This window comes from Thamnophis sirtalis, unplaced genomic scaffold (assembly GCF_051295495.1).
Source record: "Thamnophis sirtalis isolate CommonGarterSnake01/CBP01778 unplaced genomic scaffold, rThaSir2_p1.2 scaffold_11, whole genome shotgun sequence".
Taxonomy (NCBI): domain Eukaryota; kingdom Metazoa; phylum Chordata; class Lepidosauria; order Squamata; family Natricidae; genus Thamnophis; species Thamnophis sirtalis.
This window is the reverse complement of record NW_028261391.1, coordinates 52,337,378-52,358,282: the sequence shown is the minus strand read 5'-3', so window position 1 is coordinate 52,358,282 and position 20,905 is coordinate 52,337,378. Positions and strand designations below refer to the sequence as shown.

The following is a 20,905-nucleotide window of genomic DNA, read 5'->3' as shown; positions in this document are numbered from 1 at the left end:
AAAGGTTGGTTCTCTGAGTAGACTAAGATAGGTGGGCCACCACAATACAGAGCAGGATGAATTATGCTTCTATGTGCCAGAGGACCTGTACAACAAAATGTTTTGAATTCTCTGTAATTAAAAGATGTTGCTGCCAGCACAAATGAAGGAACCTTTATATCTAAAGGCATCAGTCCAGGCCTCCGGCAAGTTCTGTAAGCAAGCTAGAAATGTTTGTGTAACATCTTTGCCTCCTGAGGTGACCGGAGAAGCATATGCTCTATTTGGCACTTTGTTCTCCATTGGGACACCAAAGTTGTTGCACTCTATTTGGTGAAAACGCCTTGCAAAAATCTATTCCATTTCTTTTGTCTTAGGGATTTACTTCGTCATTCAAGCATGATCTATTTTTAGATGCCATATTAAAGCTTATTATATTTGACTTCTGAGTTACTTATTAACCAATTTCAAATACAGAAAAACCAGGACTAAAACCCTTATTCAAGGAATAATTAAGCTCCCCTGATTTTTCCCAAGCTTCCAAGTTTAGATATAATATGATAATTTAGGCAAGGATGGCCCAAATGACTTCCTATTTACAAAAGAGAAGAAATCACACTGCTCCTCTAGTGCTCATGGATCCCTTCCCCTGATTGACACTGCACTGCATATTCCCTGCCCTAACAGTTTTTTCAATGTGATACCTTCCAGTTACACTGAATGACAAATCCCAGAATTCCCACCAGGATAATCAACATCTTACGCGGGGAAAATACAGCTTTAAAACTGGTTCTATTCAGTCTTTAAATTGTGGTATTCTATAAAGAAATGTCACATTTTAACAAGGGGAGTTACAACATGCTGAGCTTTCAATATAGTTTTAGGAAGTTATTTGTTGGCCTACTGAAGTTGAAAGAAAATGAACCACCAAAGGCAATATTCCCACCAATCAAATTGCATCAATTAAACATGGATAGTTTGTGATTCTATTGTCACAGGGCAAAACATGTAGGAATAATTATGCTTTGAAGGTAATTTCAATGAAGGAAATACAAGTCTTTTTCTTTCTTTTACTAATCTTCTGTAGCAAAACAGCCTTCAGAGGAAATGGTGTAGGAGAAGATGATTATCGCCTTTGAAAATGTATCTTTTTTGTTCAGACTTTTCCTTATGCTTAGTTTATGGTATCTCTGTGTTACATTTGTGTTTTATTTAATAGCATTATTATGGTTTATATATTGAGCATATTAGAGACTGAGTTAATGAGAAACATTTTAGATAAGGTTTTTTTAAAATAAATACATTATTTAGGTTAGACTTTTAGAATGTTGTGCCCTGTCATTGCCTCATTGAATGTAGGTTGAGGTACATTAAGATTGGACAAAATATTTCTGTATCCATTTTCATCTATTCCCTTTATCCCATTCTGAAATTCAATCTGTCTGTACTTCTAAGTCAGGCTGCATTTTAGTTTAAAATCTAAACTAAATAATTGAGGCTTTAATAATTAGACTAATATTTAGTCTAAACTAAATAGTTTAGGCTTTAAACTATCCACCATATAACTTCATCTCATCGTTAGAGTTATTAGATACCTGAACAATCAAAGGAGGACATGACAATTGGAAAAATAAAGAAATGTAGGAAAAGAAACACATATCAATTGTTTATGTTTCTTGGTATCTTCAACAAAATTATAGCAAAAAATGTTCTTAGGCCTATGTGTATATGAAATTGCATATTTTCAACATCAGAAAGACTAGCTTTTCAATCTCAATATTTTTCCCACATTTTTTTATTTTTACCCATTTTATGATATTGTTATTGATCTTAGTATAATAATAATATAAATTACTATTTCAATAGTGTTTATAAATAAAATTTATTAACATTCTTTTATTTATATACTTTAACTTACAGTTTTAGAAATAAACTAAATAAATAAATAAATAAATAAATAAATAAATAAATAAAATAAATAAATAAATAAATAAATAAATAAATAAATAAATAAATAAATAAATAAATAAATAAATAAGAGCCAAGGTGGCGCAGTGGTTAGGGTGCAGTACTGCAGGCCACTTTAGCTGCCTGTGATCTGCAGCTCAGCAGTTCAAATCTCACCAGGCTCAAAGTCGACTCAGCCTTCCATCCTTCCGAGGTGGGTGAAATGAGGACCCGGACTGTGGGGGCAAGTTGCTGACTGAATTTTCTAAAAAATTTGTAAACCGCTTAGAGAGGGCTGAAAGCCCTATGAAACGGTATATAAGTCTAATAAATAAATAAATAAACAAACAAACAAAAGAAAAAAATATTCTATCAATAGCAAGTACAAATTAGGATGTCAGTATTACAAGCATAACATTATTTGATTTTTTTCAATCAGAATTGTGTATAACATTAAAAAGATGAACGCAAATTAAATCAAAGTGTTGTGTAATAAAGGTTTCATTTTTAAGCTTAGTGTTAAAGGCTCCATTGCATTTTCTTAACATATATGTTAATAAATCCTTTTGGATCCCTATAAGAGGTATGCATCTTCCTCAATATGATTTCCTCTATCAGAAGCCTAGGAGTTTTAGGGTTCTGTGTAGTATTTTTTTTAGCTGTATAGATGTTCCTAGCCTTGCAGTTGTATGGATCTGGGATTTGCTGGAGCCACTCTATCAGTTTAGAAGTCACAGCTCCAAGTGCTCCAATCACCATTTGGCTTTTACTTTTCACATCTGTTGAGTTCCTCCTTCAGGTCCTGGTACTTCTCCAACTTTTCATATTTTTTTCTGGATATTGCTGTCACTTGGCACTGTTACACCTATTATTTTTGCTGTCTTCTGGTCCTTGTCCACTCCCACAATATCTGTGTGATTGGCCAGTATTTCTCCTGTCCATCTGGATATGAAAGTCCTATAGAATCTTAGCCCTGTTATTCTCCACAAATGGAATTTCCATTTGAACTTGTAGGGACAATCCCATATATTATGCAGATGTACTTGTGCACTACTTGGTTTGTGCCATTCAGGGCGTGCTGTTCCTGTCTGCATCTTATACCCTGTCACTATGTATTGAATTATCTCAGAAGCATCTATGCACATCTAGTATGGTAGATCCCTGTGCCTCTGGATCTGGTGCTGTTTTGTTGCCTGTTCTGGTGTTGCTATGATCAGCGCCTTAGAGTTGATTTTTTTAGCCAAGCCCTTTCCAGCCATTGGAAGAATTTCTCGATGTTAGATATCTGTTGGTGGTATATCCCATACAGGATCTTGTCTTGCCACCATCCTATGACTGTTGAATGTGTCAACAGGTGAGGGAAAGAAACAGCCAATTTAAAGGATCTCAATACATGAAAAATTGAATGATTACTTTTATTAAAACACCCCTCCCTTCAAAAGAAAACAAAGAAAAGCTCAAAAAGAAGACTCTCCAAAAGTCACACAATATTTCATTTTAAGGCCATGCTTGCTAGGACAGAGGACATGAGGCCAAACAGGAGAACATATCATTCTTTTGCTACATGTCTTGTAATGCAACTCATAGTTGTCATAGACTCCTTAGGAAAAGTCTATTTGTTTCCACATCATTTCCTTGTATCATTCCTTTTAAACTGGGGTTATATTTTAAATATATTTATGTTGTTAAAACTGTCAAACCAATGAACAAGCTAGGCTACTGATAGGATCACAGTTAAGGTAGTTATGTTAAGCGGGAAAAGACTTTGATATGAGAATATTGAAAGTAGAAGTAAGGGATTCTAAATATTAAATCAACCATTTATTTACCTAATTGCAATAATTCTCATGCCTATTCCATTTGTAATATTGGAATAATAATTCCATTCCACATTGCAGATTTCTATGAATTGCTGATATTTATTTTTATTTTATGAGCTATCTTCTCATAAAAGGGAATCCTCTGAGCAGTTTACTTACCTAAAAACCTGTAAATGGAATTAAAACAATAAAAGACAAACATCAGTATAATAATGCATTAATCTTTCACCAGGGTAATACGAGTCAAAAACAAACACCCCAAATTTGGTGATGAGGGGAAGGAATACACATAATATCTACTGCTCTCATGACTGATGAAACAGCCAGGTTTTAATAGATCTGCTAAATCCAAGTAAATTTGGGACCAATTAAATTCCAGGAAGGATATTGTTGCATGGAAAAGGGATAGATATGTAAAATGAAGTGGGATGGAACAAGTTTATTATGAGGTTTGTAAAGAGATTTCAACTTTTATATTAAAAAGCATTAGATTGCTCTTATTATTTTTAATCAAAATGGGTGCCTATGGCAAAATTTAGCAAGTATGCCAAAAACTGCTGAAGAGTTAATTAGCATGTACAAATGTGAGAAGTAATTTCAAATACTGTTTAAGCATTGACCTCTAGAACTGCTGAATGTATAGAAATAACTGAAGCATTTCCTATGCATTGCAAAAGAAAACTTTTTTTAACAGTTGTAAAATAAAATGCCTAATATAAGATGCTAAGACTAAGGATTACAAAATTGTGTTCAGTTTGAATGCCTTGGTTTCTATTTGCCCAGCCTGAAATTCTACACAGGGACATAAATTACCAAAACAGCATGATATGGTAGTCAGAGTTCAAGTTGGTGCATTGGCACACCAATATTGAACAGGATAAGTTAAATCTTTTCCATGTCAAGCTCAGCTGCTAAGGCACATCCATGCTGTTTTCTTGGCAATAGTGCTGAATTGATTTGTCACTCCCTTAAACATTGAGTGAATAATTGCATCTCTGAAAAAAATATGTGTTGATAATGGTGAAATATTGGGTGTGAAGATCTGTGTCTCTTGTTTGATTATAAAATGAAAAGTTTAACTCTCTTGCACCACTTCTCCATTACTGATTTGCAGAGTTAAGGACTTTTTCACACTCATAAATAAATATAGCAGAGGGAACAGTATGTGTCAATGGCTTTATTGAATTTCTGGGTCATAGCAAATAATATGTGCTTTTGAGAAACACAATGGAAGGACAGGGGTCAGGATTAGAAATAGCAACAGATTTGCTTAGCAATAAAGGACTCTTTTTACATTGAGATACAGGTTAGTATTTTCTCTCCATTACTGCTACAAGACAATCATTTGATATAGGTTGATATATATGATATAGATAAAGATATATTGATCGATGTATCGTTTTACAACCAAGCTGGAGATAAAAACTTAAAGAAGATAGCCACATTTGGAATTACTTACAGTATGCTGAACATATTGCTTTACAATGGAATAATCGTATAGATCAAGTTTTAAGGTTGAATTAGAGAACTGGTTGTAAAAACTGAGTACAATTTTGAGCATGGGTTGCTCCAAATAGTTCTAGGTGATTAAAAAATGAGAAGGAATGTTGGCATGTTTATAGGTTCAAATATATCAACTCTTGAAATAAGTTCTTTTAACCTCCAGTTACAACCAATGCTTTTAGCATACTAGGAAGCAAGATAGAGAGGGATATGTGTTTGGGAACGTCACTATATTTGGTGACATCTGTGGTTAAAGATCTGATCAATAATCTGCTGAATTGTACATTTTCTACAATTTTATAAAATTTATATTATTATTAAATTTATTTGGCATCTTATGGTTTGAGGTGACTCTGAGAGGCTTATAATATGATAAAATATCAAAACAATTATGAATATAAAAAGAGATTAAATTTACAAAAATTCAAACAAACTAAAAACCAGAGCAAGGATGTGGTGGTATTTTCTCTATTACTGTTATCAATCACCTCCAGCCAACAGCTTCTCCTTCAGGTCCATGCCAGCCAACATACCCAAGTTTTAAGATTTTTCCTGAAGGCTAAAAGAGAGAAGACATATCTCGCCTTCAGTGGCAAGATCTGGGGGCCATGGCAGAAAAGACTCTTCTCCTGGATCCTACCAGCCAATGTTCCTTAGCTGATGGAGTTCATAGTAGGACACTTCTGCCATAATGAGTAGGACAGAGAAATCCTATGGGGGAAGATGGTTCTGCAGATATTCTGGACTCATGCCGTAGAAGGCTTTAAAAATGATAACTAATAACATAGAACATGGAAGCAGATTGGTAGCCAGTTCAGCTCACATAACAGTGATGCTAAATGTGCCACCTCAGGGGCATTCAAAACTGTCTGCACCATTGCATTCTGAACTAATTGTATCTTCTGAATACTCTTTAAGCGTATTCCCATGTTGACTGCATTGCAGTAATCCAAGTGGGAGATGACCAAGGCATGAGTGACTAATCACAATCCAGAAAAGGGCACAGTTGATGCATAAGACAAAGTTGTGTGAAGGTTTTCTTAGCCACAACTACTACTTGCTCTTCAAGCAGGAGGCATGAATCTAGGAAAACCCCAAAGTTGTGTGCTGGGTCTGTCTGGGTAGTGCAACCCAACTCAGAGCTATAGATCATAAACCTCCATAATCTCCTCAGCTACTCTGTTTTACCAGGATTCATTTCCAGAACCTAATTTATTTATTCACTGCTGTCTTTGTCAGCCTGGGATTTAATCTGCTGTTTGTTGGCAGATACACCTCACAAGGTAACCCAGCATGTAGCAAAAAATGCCGCCTATCAGAGAAGATCAGAGCTAGGGCTATAGCAATTAATCATAAAAGTGTTTTACATTGTTTTAAATAATGAAATTATCATTCGTATTTATGTATGAAGGCTCTCTGTTGGTTTATTTATCTGAACATGTTATGAATTTTAAATGTACAAGTCTCAAAAAATAAAGAGTAATGCTTGAGACTACGCCTGTAATATTGGACTTCTGCTGAAAGTATTGAAGTATTTAAATTAAAATAAAATAAATAATAAAAACAAATATAGGGATAAAGAACAAAAAAGATTATGCTGTCCATGAATAATGATAGTGCTTTTTCAGTATTGGTCTGACAACATCTTCAAATTTCTCATTATCTGCAGGAATGAAGACATAAGCGGATTCATTTCAATCCCAACTGGAGTGTAGTTGAAAGTTTTGCCAAGTTAGACTTTATTTTGGTTGTTAATTATATTAACATATGCTTTAAGCTTAATTTAGGTCAGTACATTTTTTGAAAGATGTCATGACATCTGTCTTCTCCTGCCTGCCACCAGAGTTACATTATGATAATGCTCAGTATTAAACGAATGAAGAAGTGGTGCTAAGCTAAGGAATTTAATTTTGAGACTTATTATTCTTCCTGGCTATAAACCTGCACAATAATTATGAGGATAGGACACTCAAAGAGGAGATGTTAACTTATGATGGCAAAAATCAGGAGTCTGAAAAGTCATTGGTGTTTTGTGACTTTGAATGTTTGCTTGTAGACTTTTCATTACCCAATTGGGTTATGTCATCAGTGTTAATAATGCATTGATAATGTTACACAGCCAAGTAATTGTACGTCTGCAAGCAAATAACCAAGCTCACCAGAGCATCTAGGACTCCACCATTCAATCCTGACATATATATGTTCTCTTTTATTGGAATCAGGAGTCTGTAAAAACCTTTTCTGACTAACAAATGTTATTGAAAGGCATACATTTATATCTTTTTATTTTAAAATGTGGCTTATAATAATATTAGTTAGTTGAAAAAGGTGCTGCTAGATTCCTTTTATTTAATTATCCATATAGATTATTGATTGTCAGTTAGTAATTACTTATAAATGAGTGTTTTGGAATAATAAAAGTGGAATAAAATTAAACAAATAAAGCATTTATTTATTTATCCATAGCAGCTGTCAAAGAAAAACAGAACCTTCCAGTTTCAGCTCCCTGGTACTTTTCAGAAACATGAAACCATAAATATTTTCCTCTAGATTTTAATAAATCAGGCCATCATTGGCCACATATTCTATCTGCTGTTCTAGTAAGACCTATAAGTCTTGAAGGATCTCCAAATTGTGAATCTGACCTTTCATGGATAGTGCTTGCCAACAGACAACACTAGTGGCAACAAATAACTCTGATGAAACAGTATTTACATTTCATTTGGGTTCAGTTTCACCTTGTTCTTTCCTAGCCAAACATTTTCAAGGTACCAAAAAGAACATCAACAATATATCCCTTACAACCCAAGATAGCAATGTACAATTGAGCTTATAAACATACTGAGTATACTTTATGCAAACTGACCTCAATCTGTATCTATATGCAGATGTTAAATATCAGGGGAAAGATGACCAATCTCTTTAGTACCCATATATATGGAGGCACTAGCCAATCTGTTCTCCCTTACTGACAAATACTGTGCCATTGAAAAAGGATAGCAAAACGTGCACTGTGAAATGGTCCCTCAAATCCTTAATCTCTGTAAACAATCTAGTAATATGCCTTGGTATCAAAGGTCACTGAGATGTCCAAGAGGACAAAGAGGGATACAGTCCCTCCATCCATCTTGACACAGGTCATCTAAGGAAGTCAAGAAATTACTGATGTCAGAGTAGGTGTCTGTAAACAACTATTGTGATTTTCAAATCCTACTCTGGCACATGAAACCAGCCATCAATGAACAGTGATTAAAGTAAAATAGTTTTTATTTTGATGTTTTAATTGTTCACTTTATGAGAGAGGAGATGGTAAATCAACTGAAGTTATTCTACACATTCCACATCTCAGATTTTAATCATAATACTCATGCCAGTAATTCTTCCAAATACAGCCAAGGGCAAATGATGCATGGCATAGTTTTACTGTAAGTTGAGCAAATAAAAGAAGTATCTTTGCCTCTGGGAAAATACATTCATTGCAGAAAAAAGGATTTCCTTATTAAATGTGTGGACCTTGAGATGGTGCATTTGAAAGGAACTATTTCCCCATGTAAATAAATAAGTAATTGTGAGATGTTAGTATAAATTGAGTGAAGTAGAAATGCAAGTAATAGATTTTGAGATAGCATGCTTTGCGTGTTGAATTGCATTCATTGATTGATGTTTACCTGCTGAATATTGCTTTATTTGTTTTATTCTGCATAGAAATGTTTTATTCTGTAGTACCTCATTTCTTCATTTTTGTGATTTCTAGTTCCTATATACTTCTATGCAAGATCATTAATAACTATTATTGCTAGGCTTCAGCATAAATTAATTTGAAACTCGAAATTCTTGAAGTGAAATAAAAAGTTTAAAGTTATCCAAATTGTGATGGGTGTATTGAATATTTTAGAATATAGTAATTTTCTACAAAGGCAGACAAAAAGTTTAATTTTCTATATCTAGGGTTATATCTCTGCTTTCAAATCTTTTTCCATCGAAGTCTCTATTCTCCTACAATTTGCTTTAAAATTCATACAAACAATAGGGAAGTATACAATAGCTCTCAGTAGACTGAAACCTAGAGTTGTTTTTGTGTGTACTTATGATAATAACACACATTGTGAAAAATGGTTGAAACGTAAATTACAGCTGTATTAGAACTATAAATCATGTATAAAGAGTTTTAGATAGATCGTGACATTTAAGTGAACAGAATCTCAGACATTTTGCAAAGTGTGATCTTGCTCATATGAAAAAAATGCTGCCATTACAAGATTTACAAATAGAACATTTTGTGTGGCAGATGCAACATATTTCACAGTATTAAAATTAATTATAATGTATCTATTCTAAATATTTGGGGCTAGGGAGGCTTTGGATGAAAAACTGAATTTTGAATTTTTATCAGTTTCACATGTTTCATTTTCATACTCATCCTCTAATCAAATACCAATCACCTTATCAAATATGCATAACTTGGATTTTGTATTATTATTATGTGGTTAATCTTTGGTGAGATTCACAACCTTTGGGCTGGTTGGGCTGGCTCAACAGCTCGAGTCCTAACCAAGGACCTAGGAACTATTAAGGTAACGTCGGAGGATATAAGTTGTTTCAAGTAGGGTGGTTTTTTTGTAGAGTCAGAATGTTCAAATCAGGTAAATTTAGAATTTTCAAACAGCAAAGTAGCCCTTTAGGTATTGCTCCAACGGCTCCAATTACAATTGGGACAACACACAATTTCTTTTTCCACAGTCAACCTAAATTTGCAAGTCTCTGTATTTTTTAATTTTTTCTTGCTGTTTATCTTCAATTTGTGCATCAATTTGTGTATTATTATTATTATTATTATATAATTGTATCACAGCGGCCAGTTGTTTCGCCGGATTTGGCATTGGTTACTAGTCGGGCCCCACCCAGGGGCCTAGGACGTCGTAACGTATTTTCGTAATATGCGTGCAGATCCAAGCAGTGCGGCTTTTTGCATTTGACTGATGGTGATTTTGTCAATTTTTAACTGTTTTAAATGTAATTCCAGTGCTTTTGGAATAGCAACCAGTGTGCCAATTACCACTGGAATTACCACTGCTGGTTTGTGCCATAGTCGTTGAATTTCGATTTTTAAATCCTGGTATTTCGCGATTTTTTCATGTTCCTTCTCGGCGACCCTGCTATCACCTGGTATTGCGATGTCTATGATTGTGACCTTATTTTTCTCAACCAGTGTGATGTCTGGTGTATTATGCGCCAGTATTTTGTCGGTTTGTATACGGAAATCCCACAAGATCTTGACCATCTGATTTTCGGTGACTTTTTCAGGCTGATGTTCCCACCAGTTTTTTGCTGTTTTGATATTATAATTTTTGCACAAATTCCAATGGATCATTTTTGCTACTGAATTGTGCCGCAATTTATAATCAGTCTGCGCGATTTTTTTACAGCAGCTGAGTATGTGATCAACAGTTTCATCAGCTTCTTTGCAAAGTCTGCATTTGGCATCATCAGAGGATTTTTCGATTTTGGCCTTAATGGCATTTGTGCGGATAGCTTGTTCTTGCGCAGCCAGGATTAGTGACTCTGTTTCTTTCTTTAATGTACCTGTTGTTAACCATAACCAAGTTTGTTCACTGTCCACTTTATCTTTTATTTTTTCCAGAAATTGGCCATGCAGTGCTTTGTTCTGCCAACTCTCCATTCTTGATTTTATCACATCTTTTCTGTATTCTTGTTTCGTCTGTTGGGCCTTCAGTAGATTTTTGTTCTTTACTTCGATTAATAGATGTTCTTGATTTTCTTTTAAATAATCAGCCAGTGCATGTTTTTCTTCTTCAACTGTTTGCTTCACTTGTAATAATCCTCTGCCACCTGATTTTCGGGGCAGATATAGTCTATCAGTATCACCACGTGGATGTAAACTGTAGTGCATTGTCATTAGTTTCCTGGTTTTTCGGTCCAAAAGGTCCAAATCAGCTTGTGTCCAGTTAACTATACCAGCTGTGTATCTTATAACTGGTATTGCCCAGGTATTTATGGCCTTGATTGTATTTCCACCATTCAATTTAGATTTCAAAATTTTCTTAACTCTGTTGGTGTACTCTTGCCTGACAACAGTTTTTACTTCTCCATGCTTGATGTTATCCAACTGCAGAATGCCTAAGTATTTGTAGGCTTCATTTTCTTTGCATTTAATTAATTGGCCATTGGGCATTTCAATTCCCTCACATGCAGTGATTTTGCCCCTTTTTATGGATACAGTGGCACATTTTTCCATGCCAAACTGCATTGAAATATCGGTGCTGAATACTCGGACTGTGTTTATCAATGATTGGATTTCTATTTCTGACTTTCCATAGAGTTTCAAATCATCCATATATAGTAAATGCGAAATTTTTTCAGCTTCTTTGGCTGTTTGGTAGCCTAATTTCATTTTTTTTAAGATTACTGATAGTGGGATCATTGCGATGATGAAGAGAAGAGGTGAAAGTGAATCACCCTGGAAAATTCCTCGCTTGATATTAACCATTCCGTAGATCTCATTCCCTACTGCTAATTCAGTTCTCCATTGTTTCATCGCCTTTTCAGTAAAGGATGTAATATTTTTGCTAATGCCAGTTGTTTCTAAGCATTTTATGATCCAACTATGTGGCAGTGAGTCAAATGCCTTTTTGTAATCAATCCAGACCATATTCAAGTTCGTTTTTCTGTTCTTACAATTTTCTAATATCATTTTATCAATTAGGAGGTGATCTTTTGTGCCCCTGCTCCTTCTTTTGTTGCCTTTTTGCTCTACTGGCAAGATGTTGTTTGTTTCCAAATAATCCATCATGTTACCTGCAATAATGCCTGTGAGTAATTTGAAGGTTATTGGCAAGCATGTTATTGGTCTGTAGTTTTCAGGTGTTGTTCCTTTAGTTGCATCTTTTTGAATCAAGTATGTTTTTCCAGTTGTCAACCATTTATCAATTTGGCCTTTTTGTAAAATTTCATTCAGTTGCCTGGCCAATATTGCATGTAAACTGGTCAGATATTTGAGCCAGAAACCATGTAATTGGTCCTTTCCAGGTGATGTCCAATTCTTTATCTTTTTTACTCGATTTTTGACCATCTCAGTTGTTATTTCTAATACTTGCATTTGTTTGTTGCCAATGCTTTTCTCAAAGTCATGTATCCACTTTGCTTCCTTATTGTAGTCCTTTGCATTTTCCCACAATTCTTTCCAGAATTCAACTGTGGCCTGTTTTTCTGGTTTTTCACTTTTGGTGTCACCATTCACATTAAGACTTTGATAAAAACGCCGTTGGTCTGATCGAAATTGCTGATTTTGTTTATATTGGATGATTCGTGCTTCATATCTTTCAATTTTTCTAGCTGTTGCTGTTATCCGCTGTTTTACAATCTCTACAGCTTCATTGATGTTTCTTGTATCCAATCTATATCTTCTGATTAGCCGATCTATGATTTTGTTGTTTTTAAGCCGTTGCTCATGCATGTTCTTTAAGTTACTAGCATCTGCCCTTAATTTTTTGACTTTTTGTTCTAATCGGATTTTCCACTTTGGCTTTGATGCTTTTTCTGTTGTGTGACTAGGTACTTTGATTTTAATGCCTAGTTCATTAGTGACTATTACAGCTGCACTGTACATTAACTGGTTCATTTCCAAGATGGATCCCGATTCAATTGTTGAAAACACTGCATTAACCATTTTCATGATAGGGGCCAAAATTTTCTTAGTCACAGTTTTTAGTGATGGTAAACGTTGCCTTTCCTCATTAAGCAGAAAATGCTCCATGATCTTATCCTTCAATTCTTTTTGTTTTTGAGTTAGTTCATCAGTTGGTTCAGTGATAACTGGTTCTAGTGGTGGTAGTGTTATTTCCTCCCCGAGAGCTTCTTCTGGGAGTTCTACTATGTCTTTAGTTGTGTCTTGAATATCAGTTATTTCCGCTTGTGATATTGTTTTTTTGGTTTTGCAATTTGCCTGAATTTCCTCTAGTTCAACTTCACTAAACACTTTATTCTGTATAATAAATCGCCTTTGATCTGCTAGTCGTTGTTCACTAACATTTGAATCTGGATATTGTTGTTTCCATAATTCATACATTCGCTTTAAATAGCCTCTTTTTTCTGGCTCTGAGTTGTAGTAACAGGCCATTATGGCATGGTTTTCATCTGCACTATATTTTTGTCGTTTTGTTGGCTGGTCCACTTGTAGCCCACTTGTCGATGGATGTCCAGGGACCCAAACATCCGCCGCGGCCCTTGTTAACCCGCGTGACGACCGATGCGGTATGGAATTCTTATTCATTTTTTTCACCATATTGTATGGGTTGGCGGGTTTTTTTTTTATGGGACCAGATGCCAACCTGACCCCTTTCTCATCCGGGCTTGGGACCGGCAATGGCGGAGTTGTTGTTGTTATTGTTGTTGTTGTTGTTGTTGTTGCTGTTGTTGTTATCATTATTATTGATAGAGAAGAATGTGGGGTGGAATGAACAAAGTATAAAATGTATACATTCACAATTCAGCTTTTACACCAGCAGCTGAGATCCTTTTATCCACACCAAAACTTCTCAGATGCTGTGATTATATTTAGTTAGTTTGAGTTTTCTCAATTAATGAGTTTCCTCTTCTCCATAAGGGTTTTATCCTCTATAACTGGGTTCACCAATTATCCTAGTATATGGAATCCTACCATTTCCATAAACCTTAATTGTATTTTGAGATTGAAGACTATGTTTTCATCCATACATCATCATCCAAGGGAAGAGAGGATTTGCTAAGTTACTTTTTTGTGATTCTAAGTATAAGAGTTAAGGGATGTTCTCTCCCCCACCTCATATTAATTAGTCAAAGGAACTCACACAGAAATGTTTTATAAATTTATGATTTTGACAACCTTTTCCATTCTTGGACACTACTTGTCTTTCATCCAATGGGCTGAGAGCCAAAATATAAACTGAAATAAAAATAATTATAATCCTCTGAGATCTCAAAATCTGATGAAATTTCTGAGCTTGGAGTATTTGAGGCTCTTCTTTATAGATCAGCAAAAATTATCTTTGTATCCTTATTTTCCCACCTGGGGAACACTGCTTTTCACTTCTGAAGGGTAGGAAAACTAATGCTACAATTGGCAATTTTGACAGTAGTGAACTATTATCAGCCTAGCCTTTCCCTCTCTCCCCCTTTGCCAGTCATCTTTTTTGCGGCGTTGTCGCCACACTGGTGGGCTTCTCATGTGTCCTTGCCTAATCAAAAGGAAAACACCAGACGAAATTCCTTGGGATGAGCAAAAAGCTTCAAATCATCATCGAAGGGCTCTTTTATTAGAAAAAGTTAGTTACAGCGTCATCAAAAAGGAGCGTATCAAAAGGCATATATAATCACACATGGCACAAGTAAACTAATGAAAAGTTCACAGCATTCTACAAATAAACCAATAGAAAATCACATCATGGCAAAGGGTGGGCAAAGGGGGAGCAGAAGGTTACAAGCTGCATGGCATTAGGAGGGGGAGAGAGGGAATAGAAAGTTATAGCACAGCATAGGGGGGAGAAAGGGCATGTGTGGGAATAGCTGGCTCACATAGTTCTTGTTACATGAGGCTGCATAGTGAGTTATGACCGTTAGGCCAGAAAGATGTTTCTGGTGCGATGTTTTTGCATCCCTGTGTATGTGTGTTTCAGACAGCAGAAGCTGCCCTGCACGCAAACACCCGGAATGAATTCCAACATCTCCTATATTTTTGTTTTTAAAAGGCAGCGTCTCCCGCTTCGTCGCTGGGCATGCGGAAGGGATCTTTCCCCATGAAAGGGGTTGACTGTTCATGTAACTCCATGTGGTTGACCATGTGAATTTTCTTCTGTGGAGCCAAGCTAGAGAGTATATTCTTGCACATAGTTAATAAAGAGGGTACACATTGAATACAGCAGCACAACAGTATCAGCAAAGCAACAAGGGTTATAATGGTCTTGACAGTATTTCCCAACCAGCTAAAATTAGGTAGCCAAGAGGTCAGCCAATCCCACAAGGAGTCCGAGGCCTTATATGTTTGTCTGTTTGAACAATATCATGTAATTTTTCCACACTGGTTTCAATTTCTCCGGACTGGTTCAAATAATGACAACAGGTAGCATTCAACCAAACACATAGGCCTCCTTCCTTGCTTAACAAGTAATCCAGAGCTAATCTATGTTGAGTTAAAATTCCAGCTAAAGAGTCAACTTCGGCCTGCAGGGCTTGTAGCCCAAATATCGTGGTGTTAGCTAGGGTTTCCATTTGAGCAGATAAGATACGCAGTTGTTTAATGTTCCATGCGACACCCAAGAGTGGTAGGGTGGAGGGTGCTCTGCCCTGTTCTCCAGGTCAGAGACAGAGACAGCCTCAAGCTGTGGTTCCTGCTGGTTGGTCATGGTCAGGCGGCTTCTGTGTTTGTGTAGGTGGTTGTGTCAGTGGTTTGGGCAAATATGGTCTTACGTGCTGTCCTGGAATCCAAAGAACCTTGTCTTTTAGTTGGATTGCAACGTAGCCCCTTCCCCAGGTAATCAGGTCAGCAGGTCCTCGCCACGTCAGGTCAGGCAAGTAGCGATAGTAGACAGGTGGTCGAAGAGTGTCAGCAGAAGGTGGAGCTGCAAAATGACGAGTTGCTGCTGAGGAAGGTGGCTGACCGGTGAGATTTAAAAAGTTTAATGTATAGAAACAAAGATTAAGAATGTTTTGCAAAGCTGGGAGGCTAGGGGGCGCTTTCCCCTGTGTTTCAATGTAGCGATCAAGGGCATGCTTAAGAGTCTGATTAGCGCGCTCAACCATTGCCTGTCCTTGGCTGTTATATGGAATGCCGAATTTGTGCACAATGTCCCATTGGTTACAAAAAGCAGCAAAGGCTGCACTGATGTAAGTGGGCCCATTGTCTGTTTTTATCTCTTTTGGGCGTCCCAGCGATGCGAAGGTTCGAATGCAGTGGTTGATAACATGTTTTGTGGCTTCCCCCCTTTGTGGGGTAGCAAACAAGAAGCCAGAGAATGTATCTATGATTACATGTAGATACTTCCAAGGAGCAAAGGATGGATATTGAGTCACATCCATTTGCCAAATTTGGCAACATTCTGTCCCTCTGGGATTAACTCCCATAGGGAGGGAATGTGCTTGCCAACTGCAATTGGGGCATTGTTGAATGATTGCTGATGCCCCCACCGACGTAATGCCAAATTGTTTTATGAGCGCTTTTTTGTTCTGATGAAAGTAAGAATGGCTTTCCCATGGAGTGGGAGCTGTCAAGGTTAAAAGAAAAAAAGAGTTGCCAGCAGCCGCCGCTGCGTCAGCCACATCGTTGCCTTCCTGGAGAGGCGCAGGGAAGGGCTGATGGCTTCGAATGTGGGAAACATGGAAAAAATGGGTGCGAGCAGAAATTAACTTTTGCAAAGATAAAAAGAGCGAGAGTAATTGTGGTTCCAATGAGGGAGAAAGATAGGCCTCATAGATTGATTTCACAATCTGAGTTACATAGAGGCTATCCAAAATCAAGTTAAAGGGTGTATTTGGAAAAGTAGAAAAAGCCAAAATAGAGGCAGCAAGCTCCGCACGCTGAGCGGAAGTCTGCGGGGGGGGGGTAATTTTTGTGCACCACCGACCATTCTCCTGCCAGGCACAAGCACCATAGGTTTTGCTTCCGTCAGCAAAAATAGTCATGGCTTGAGGAAGCGGGAGAGGGGAATATGGAGTGTGCCATTGCAGGGGAACAGTTTTCAAAAGAGCCAATCTAGGGTCGGGAGGTGCATGGCAAGAAATCTCACCTAGCCAGTCAGCAAGTGCGAATTGAAGGTTTTCCGAGTCAGCAAATAAAGTCTCCCAAGTTGATAAAGAACAAGGGACAAAAATCATGGAAGGTTCAATTCCGGCCAACAACTTTGTTCTGACACGGGCTTTTGTAATTAGAGCTGCAAAAAGTGCAGGTTTCTGAGAAATAGTGGATTTTGGGGTGTGAGACAAGTGTACCCATTCAATAATTAATAATTTTGAAGTTTTTTGCACCACGGCTCCTGTTGGGAGCCCAAGAGTGTTACATATGATGAAAGCTAAGGGGGTGTTATCCTGAAGACGATCCACCAAAATTTGAGCAAGTGCCTCATTTACCTCTTTTAAAACTTGCTGATGTGTTTCATCTAATTTAATAACATCTGCAGGGTTTTTGCCCATTGTTAATGCAGAAAACAACGGAGCCAATTGAGGGGTTGTGAGCCCCATATATCGGCGTGCCCAGTTAATGGAGCCCAAATATTGCTGTAACTGTACTAATGTGGGAGTGTGTGGCAAGTTCAATTTTGGCATTGCAGGTGCAGCATGAGAAGCCAAAAGCTTATGACCCAGGTACGAAAAAGGTTGTGCTGTTTGAACTTTTTCTGGAGCTATGTGCAGGCCATTTTTATGGAGAAGGTTAGTCAGAAAAGGTAATGTTGCTAAAACCGTACCTGGGGGCCCACATGCCGCTACTAAGATATCATCCATATAGTGGTAAATTAAAAAGTGAGGGTGTGCCATCCGATACGGCTGCAAAGTTTTATCTACAAAATATTGACACATGGTGGGGCTGTTGAGCATTCCCTGAGGCAGGACTGTCCATTGAAAGCGAGAAGCAGGTTTGGAATTGTTAAATTCTGGAACAGTAAAAGCAAACAGTTTGCGATCATTTTCATGGAGTGGTATAGAAAAAAAGGCATCTTTTAAATCAATGATCATGAGATCGCATTCTTGGGGAATCAAATTTGGATTGGGGAGGCCGCACTGCAGCGCTCCCATGGGCTGGAGAATTTTATTAACAGCCCTCAAATCATGCAAAAAACTCCATTTACCAGATTTCTTTTTTATAACAAACACAGGAGTGTTATAGGGACTCAGGGAGGGCTCAATGTGTCCTTTTTGTAATTGTTCCTGCACTAGTTCTGTTAAAGCCTTGAGCTTTTCCTGAGTTAATGGCCACTGATCAACCCAGACAGGGGTTTCAGTTTTTAAAGTTAGTCGCAAAGGATCAGAGAGCAAGGCAGAAGAAGACATGACAAACAAAATAGAAAGCAGTTACTGCAAGATTAGTTTGGCATTAAATTGGTGCATAAGATCACGGCCCCACAAATTAATATGAAGGGGCAAAATGACAGGTTTGATATGGGCTACTACAGAAGAATCAGTAGAAACAACTGATAGCCAATGCTTACTGATTTTTGCCCTTTGGATGCCGCCTACACCGCGGACTGCGGGAGATGCTTCAGTAGGCCAATCAGGTGGCCACTCCTCCTCACGGATGACCGAAACGTCCACTCCGGTATCTAAAATACCAAGTGGCCCTTAATTTGAAATTTAGCTGAGGGGCGGGCATGTTTCATTGTTTGTTCTATAGCCATGGCTTCATGGCTGTCATGGTAATCATTTGAGTTTGTCTCGAGGGATACCGGAATGGCCATAGCCACCAGGGATCCCTCGGGAACATGCATTGGGAATAAAAATCAAAGCAAAAGAAGAGAAATCAGAAGAGTCAGTAAGAAAGGGAGTAGCAAGAACTCCTTGAGACATGAAATCATGATGAGGAAAGACTAAGAGAGGCATCGTAGGGGGTAATGAAAGAGAGGTAGCCGGGATCACTGGAAGAAAATAGGAAGAGCCAGGCATTGGAGCATCTATAGGTTCACTTGCCAAGAGATTGAAATAAGAAGGAAGATAAGAAGCAGCCTTTTGTGTGGGGCTGGCTGAATGCCCCAGGATTAGTTTCCCGACTGTGAGTCAGGTTTAGGCATGGGGTTTGTGCGACATTGATTTGCCCAATGAAGTCCCCTTTTGCAACGAGGACAGACAGTTTTTGGCTTCGGTGGGCGAGAGCCTGCAACAGCGGCCCCACCCCCGGGTGCACGGCACTGAGAGCGAAAATGGCCAGGCTTCCCACAATTGAAACAGTTGCCTGATTTTGGATTATTTCGGGAAGCTCCCTGAATGGCCATGGTCAAAGTTTCCATGTTATAGGCATTAGTGCCAACCACCCGACAAGCCTTCAGGTAGTCGGCAATGGTGGCATCAGGTTTGCTCACAAGAGGGTGCAGAACCTTTTGACAATCCGAATTAGCATGTTCATAAGCCAATTTCATGAGCAATTCATTTTGAGCATCAACATTTTCAATTTGACGTGCCAACGCCTTTTGCAGGTCATCGACAAAGTCAGAGTATGCCTGATTTGAGCCCTGTATAATTTTAGAAAAAGATTTAAGGGGGGCGGATGATGCCTCATCCACCTTTTTCAGGGCTGCCACGGCTGCTTGAGAAATTATGGTAAAAGCAGCCGCTGGAGAGGTAACCTGCTGTTGAGCCGTGAGAAAGGCACCTGTGCCATACAAATGGGCATTGGTCACAAGAGCAGGTAAACCCCTGTGAATGGCTTTTTGAATTTCATGAGCATATTGAGACGACCAAATAGAAAGTTGGGAAGGGGTCATCAGCATACCACACAACAGTTTCCAGTCTTCTAAAGTCATAGTGTAAGTATTAGCTGTGGTTTCAAACATCCTTGTGCATACGGAGAGGTGATCCCATACGAGGAGACAGCAGACTTAAGGTCTCTGAGAACCTTGTAAGGGATGGGGACATAATTTGGAATATTTTGGCCCGGATTGTTTGGGTCCGGAATCATTTCAATTGGAAAACAGGCAGAAGCGTCCTCTAAAGGGATGTCCCCTTTTTGAAAACCTTCCCTTACAGCTGCAGCTATGGCACCCTCACAAAAGGGTGTCACAGAAGAAGCCAGTGGTGTTTCTGAATGCTGAGGAGCTTCAGGGGCTGAGGGTGACAGAGGCATGCATACAAGGGAGGAGGAAGCCTTGGATTCAAAGTGTGAATTTAGTGAAGAGGTTTCCAAATATGGTGGGGGGTGTCTGGTCCCCCCATCATGGCTTTTTCATGAACTTTTAAACATTCCATGACGATCCGCCAAGTGGAAAGTATTTTCCCTGGTGCCCTTGGAGGGTCATGGAAATACTTCCCTAATTTTTCCCAAGTGGCTATTCGAATTGAGCCCTTCTCAGGATATGTGGGACAATTTTGATAAATGTACCTGAGAAGGTTAGTAAGATCTTTTTTCGAAGGGATGGGGATAAAGTTCCCATTGTTTTTTAAGATTAATATTGAGGTTTTGGCCAATTCTCTAAGTTCATGGAGGTGCGCAACCTGAGGCTTAGAGAATTCTGCCCCCATAACTCACGATTCTGGGAGGATGCTCCGTCTGCGACGGCCGGTCCTGGTATGCAAGGGGCGTTCCTTCGCCGGTAAGCAATGGGGGTGCCAAATGAGACGTATGAGGCGACGTGCTTGATCAGCAAGATCACGTCGGGGTCACAAGTTGCGGCGTTGTCGCCACACTGGTGGGCTGCTCATGTGTCCTTGCTTAATCAAAAGGAAAACACCAGACGAAATTCCTTGGGATGAGCAAAAAGCTTCGAATCATCATCGAAGGGCTCTTTTATTAGAAAAAGTTAGTTACAGCGTCATCAAAAAGGAGCGTATCAAAAGGCATATATAATCACACATGGCACAAGTAAACTAATGAAAAGTTCACAGCATTCTACAAATAAACCAATAGAAAATCACATCATGGCAAAGGGTGGGCAAAGGGGGAGCAGAAGGTTACAAGCTGCATG

The 20,905-nt window shown here is 38.1% G+C and overlaps 2 protein-coding genes across 4 annotated transcripts in view; one reads left to right on the top strand and one right to left on the bottom strand.

Annotated features, from left to right (window-relative positions):
• Positions 1-20,905, top strand: part of LOC106537730 (VPS10 domain-containing receptor SorCS1) — a 565,787-nt gene that overhangs the window by 394,668 nt on the left and 150,214 nt on the right. The gene's annotated exons all lie outside the window — the stretch shown is intronic.
• LOC148043646 (endogenous retrovirus group K member 24 Gag polyprotein-like) lies at positions 18,986-19,777 on the bottom strand. Its single transcript, XM_087726040.1, has one exon. It carries the CDS (start codon positions 19,775-19,777, stop codon positions 18,986-18,988), a length of 792 nt encoding a protein of 263 aa, XP_087582166.1.

What these genes read in the sequence shown, in the direction of transcription:
- LOC148043646 (XM_087726040.1), bottom strand. Translation starts at nt 19,777, where the DNA reads ATGTTTGAAACCACAGCTAATACTTACACTATGACTTTAGAAGACTGG.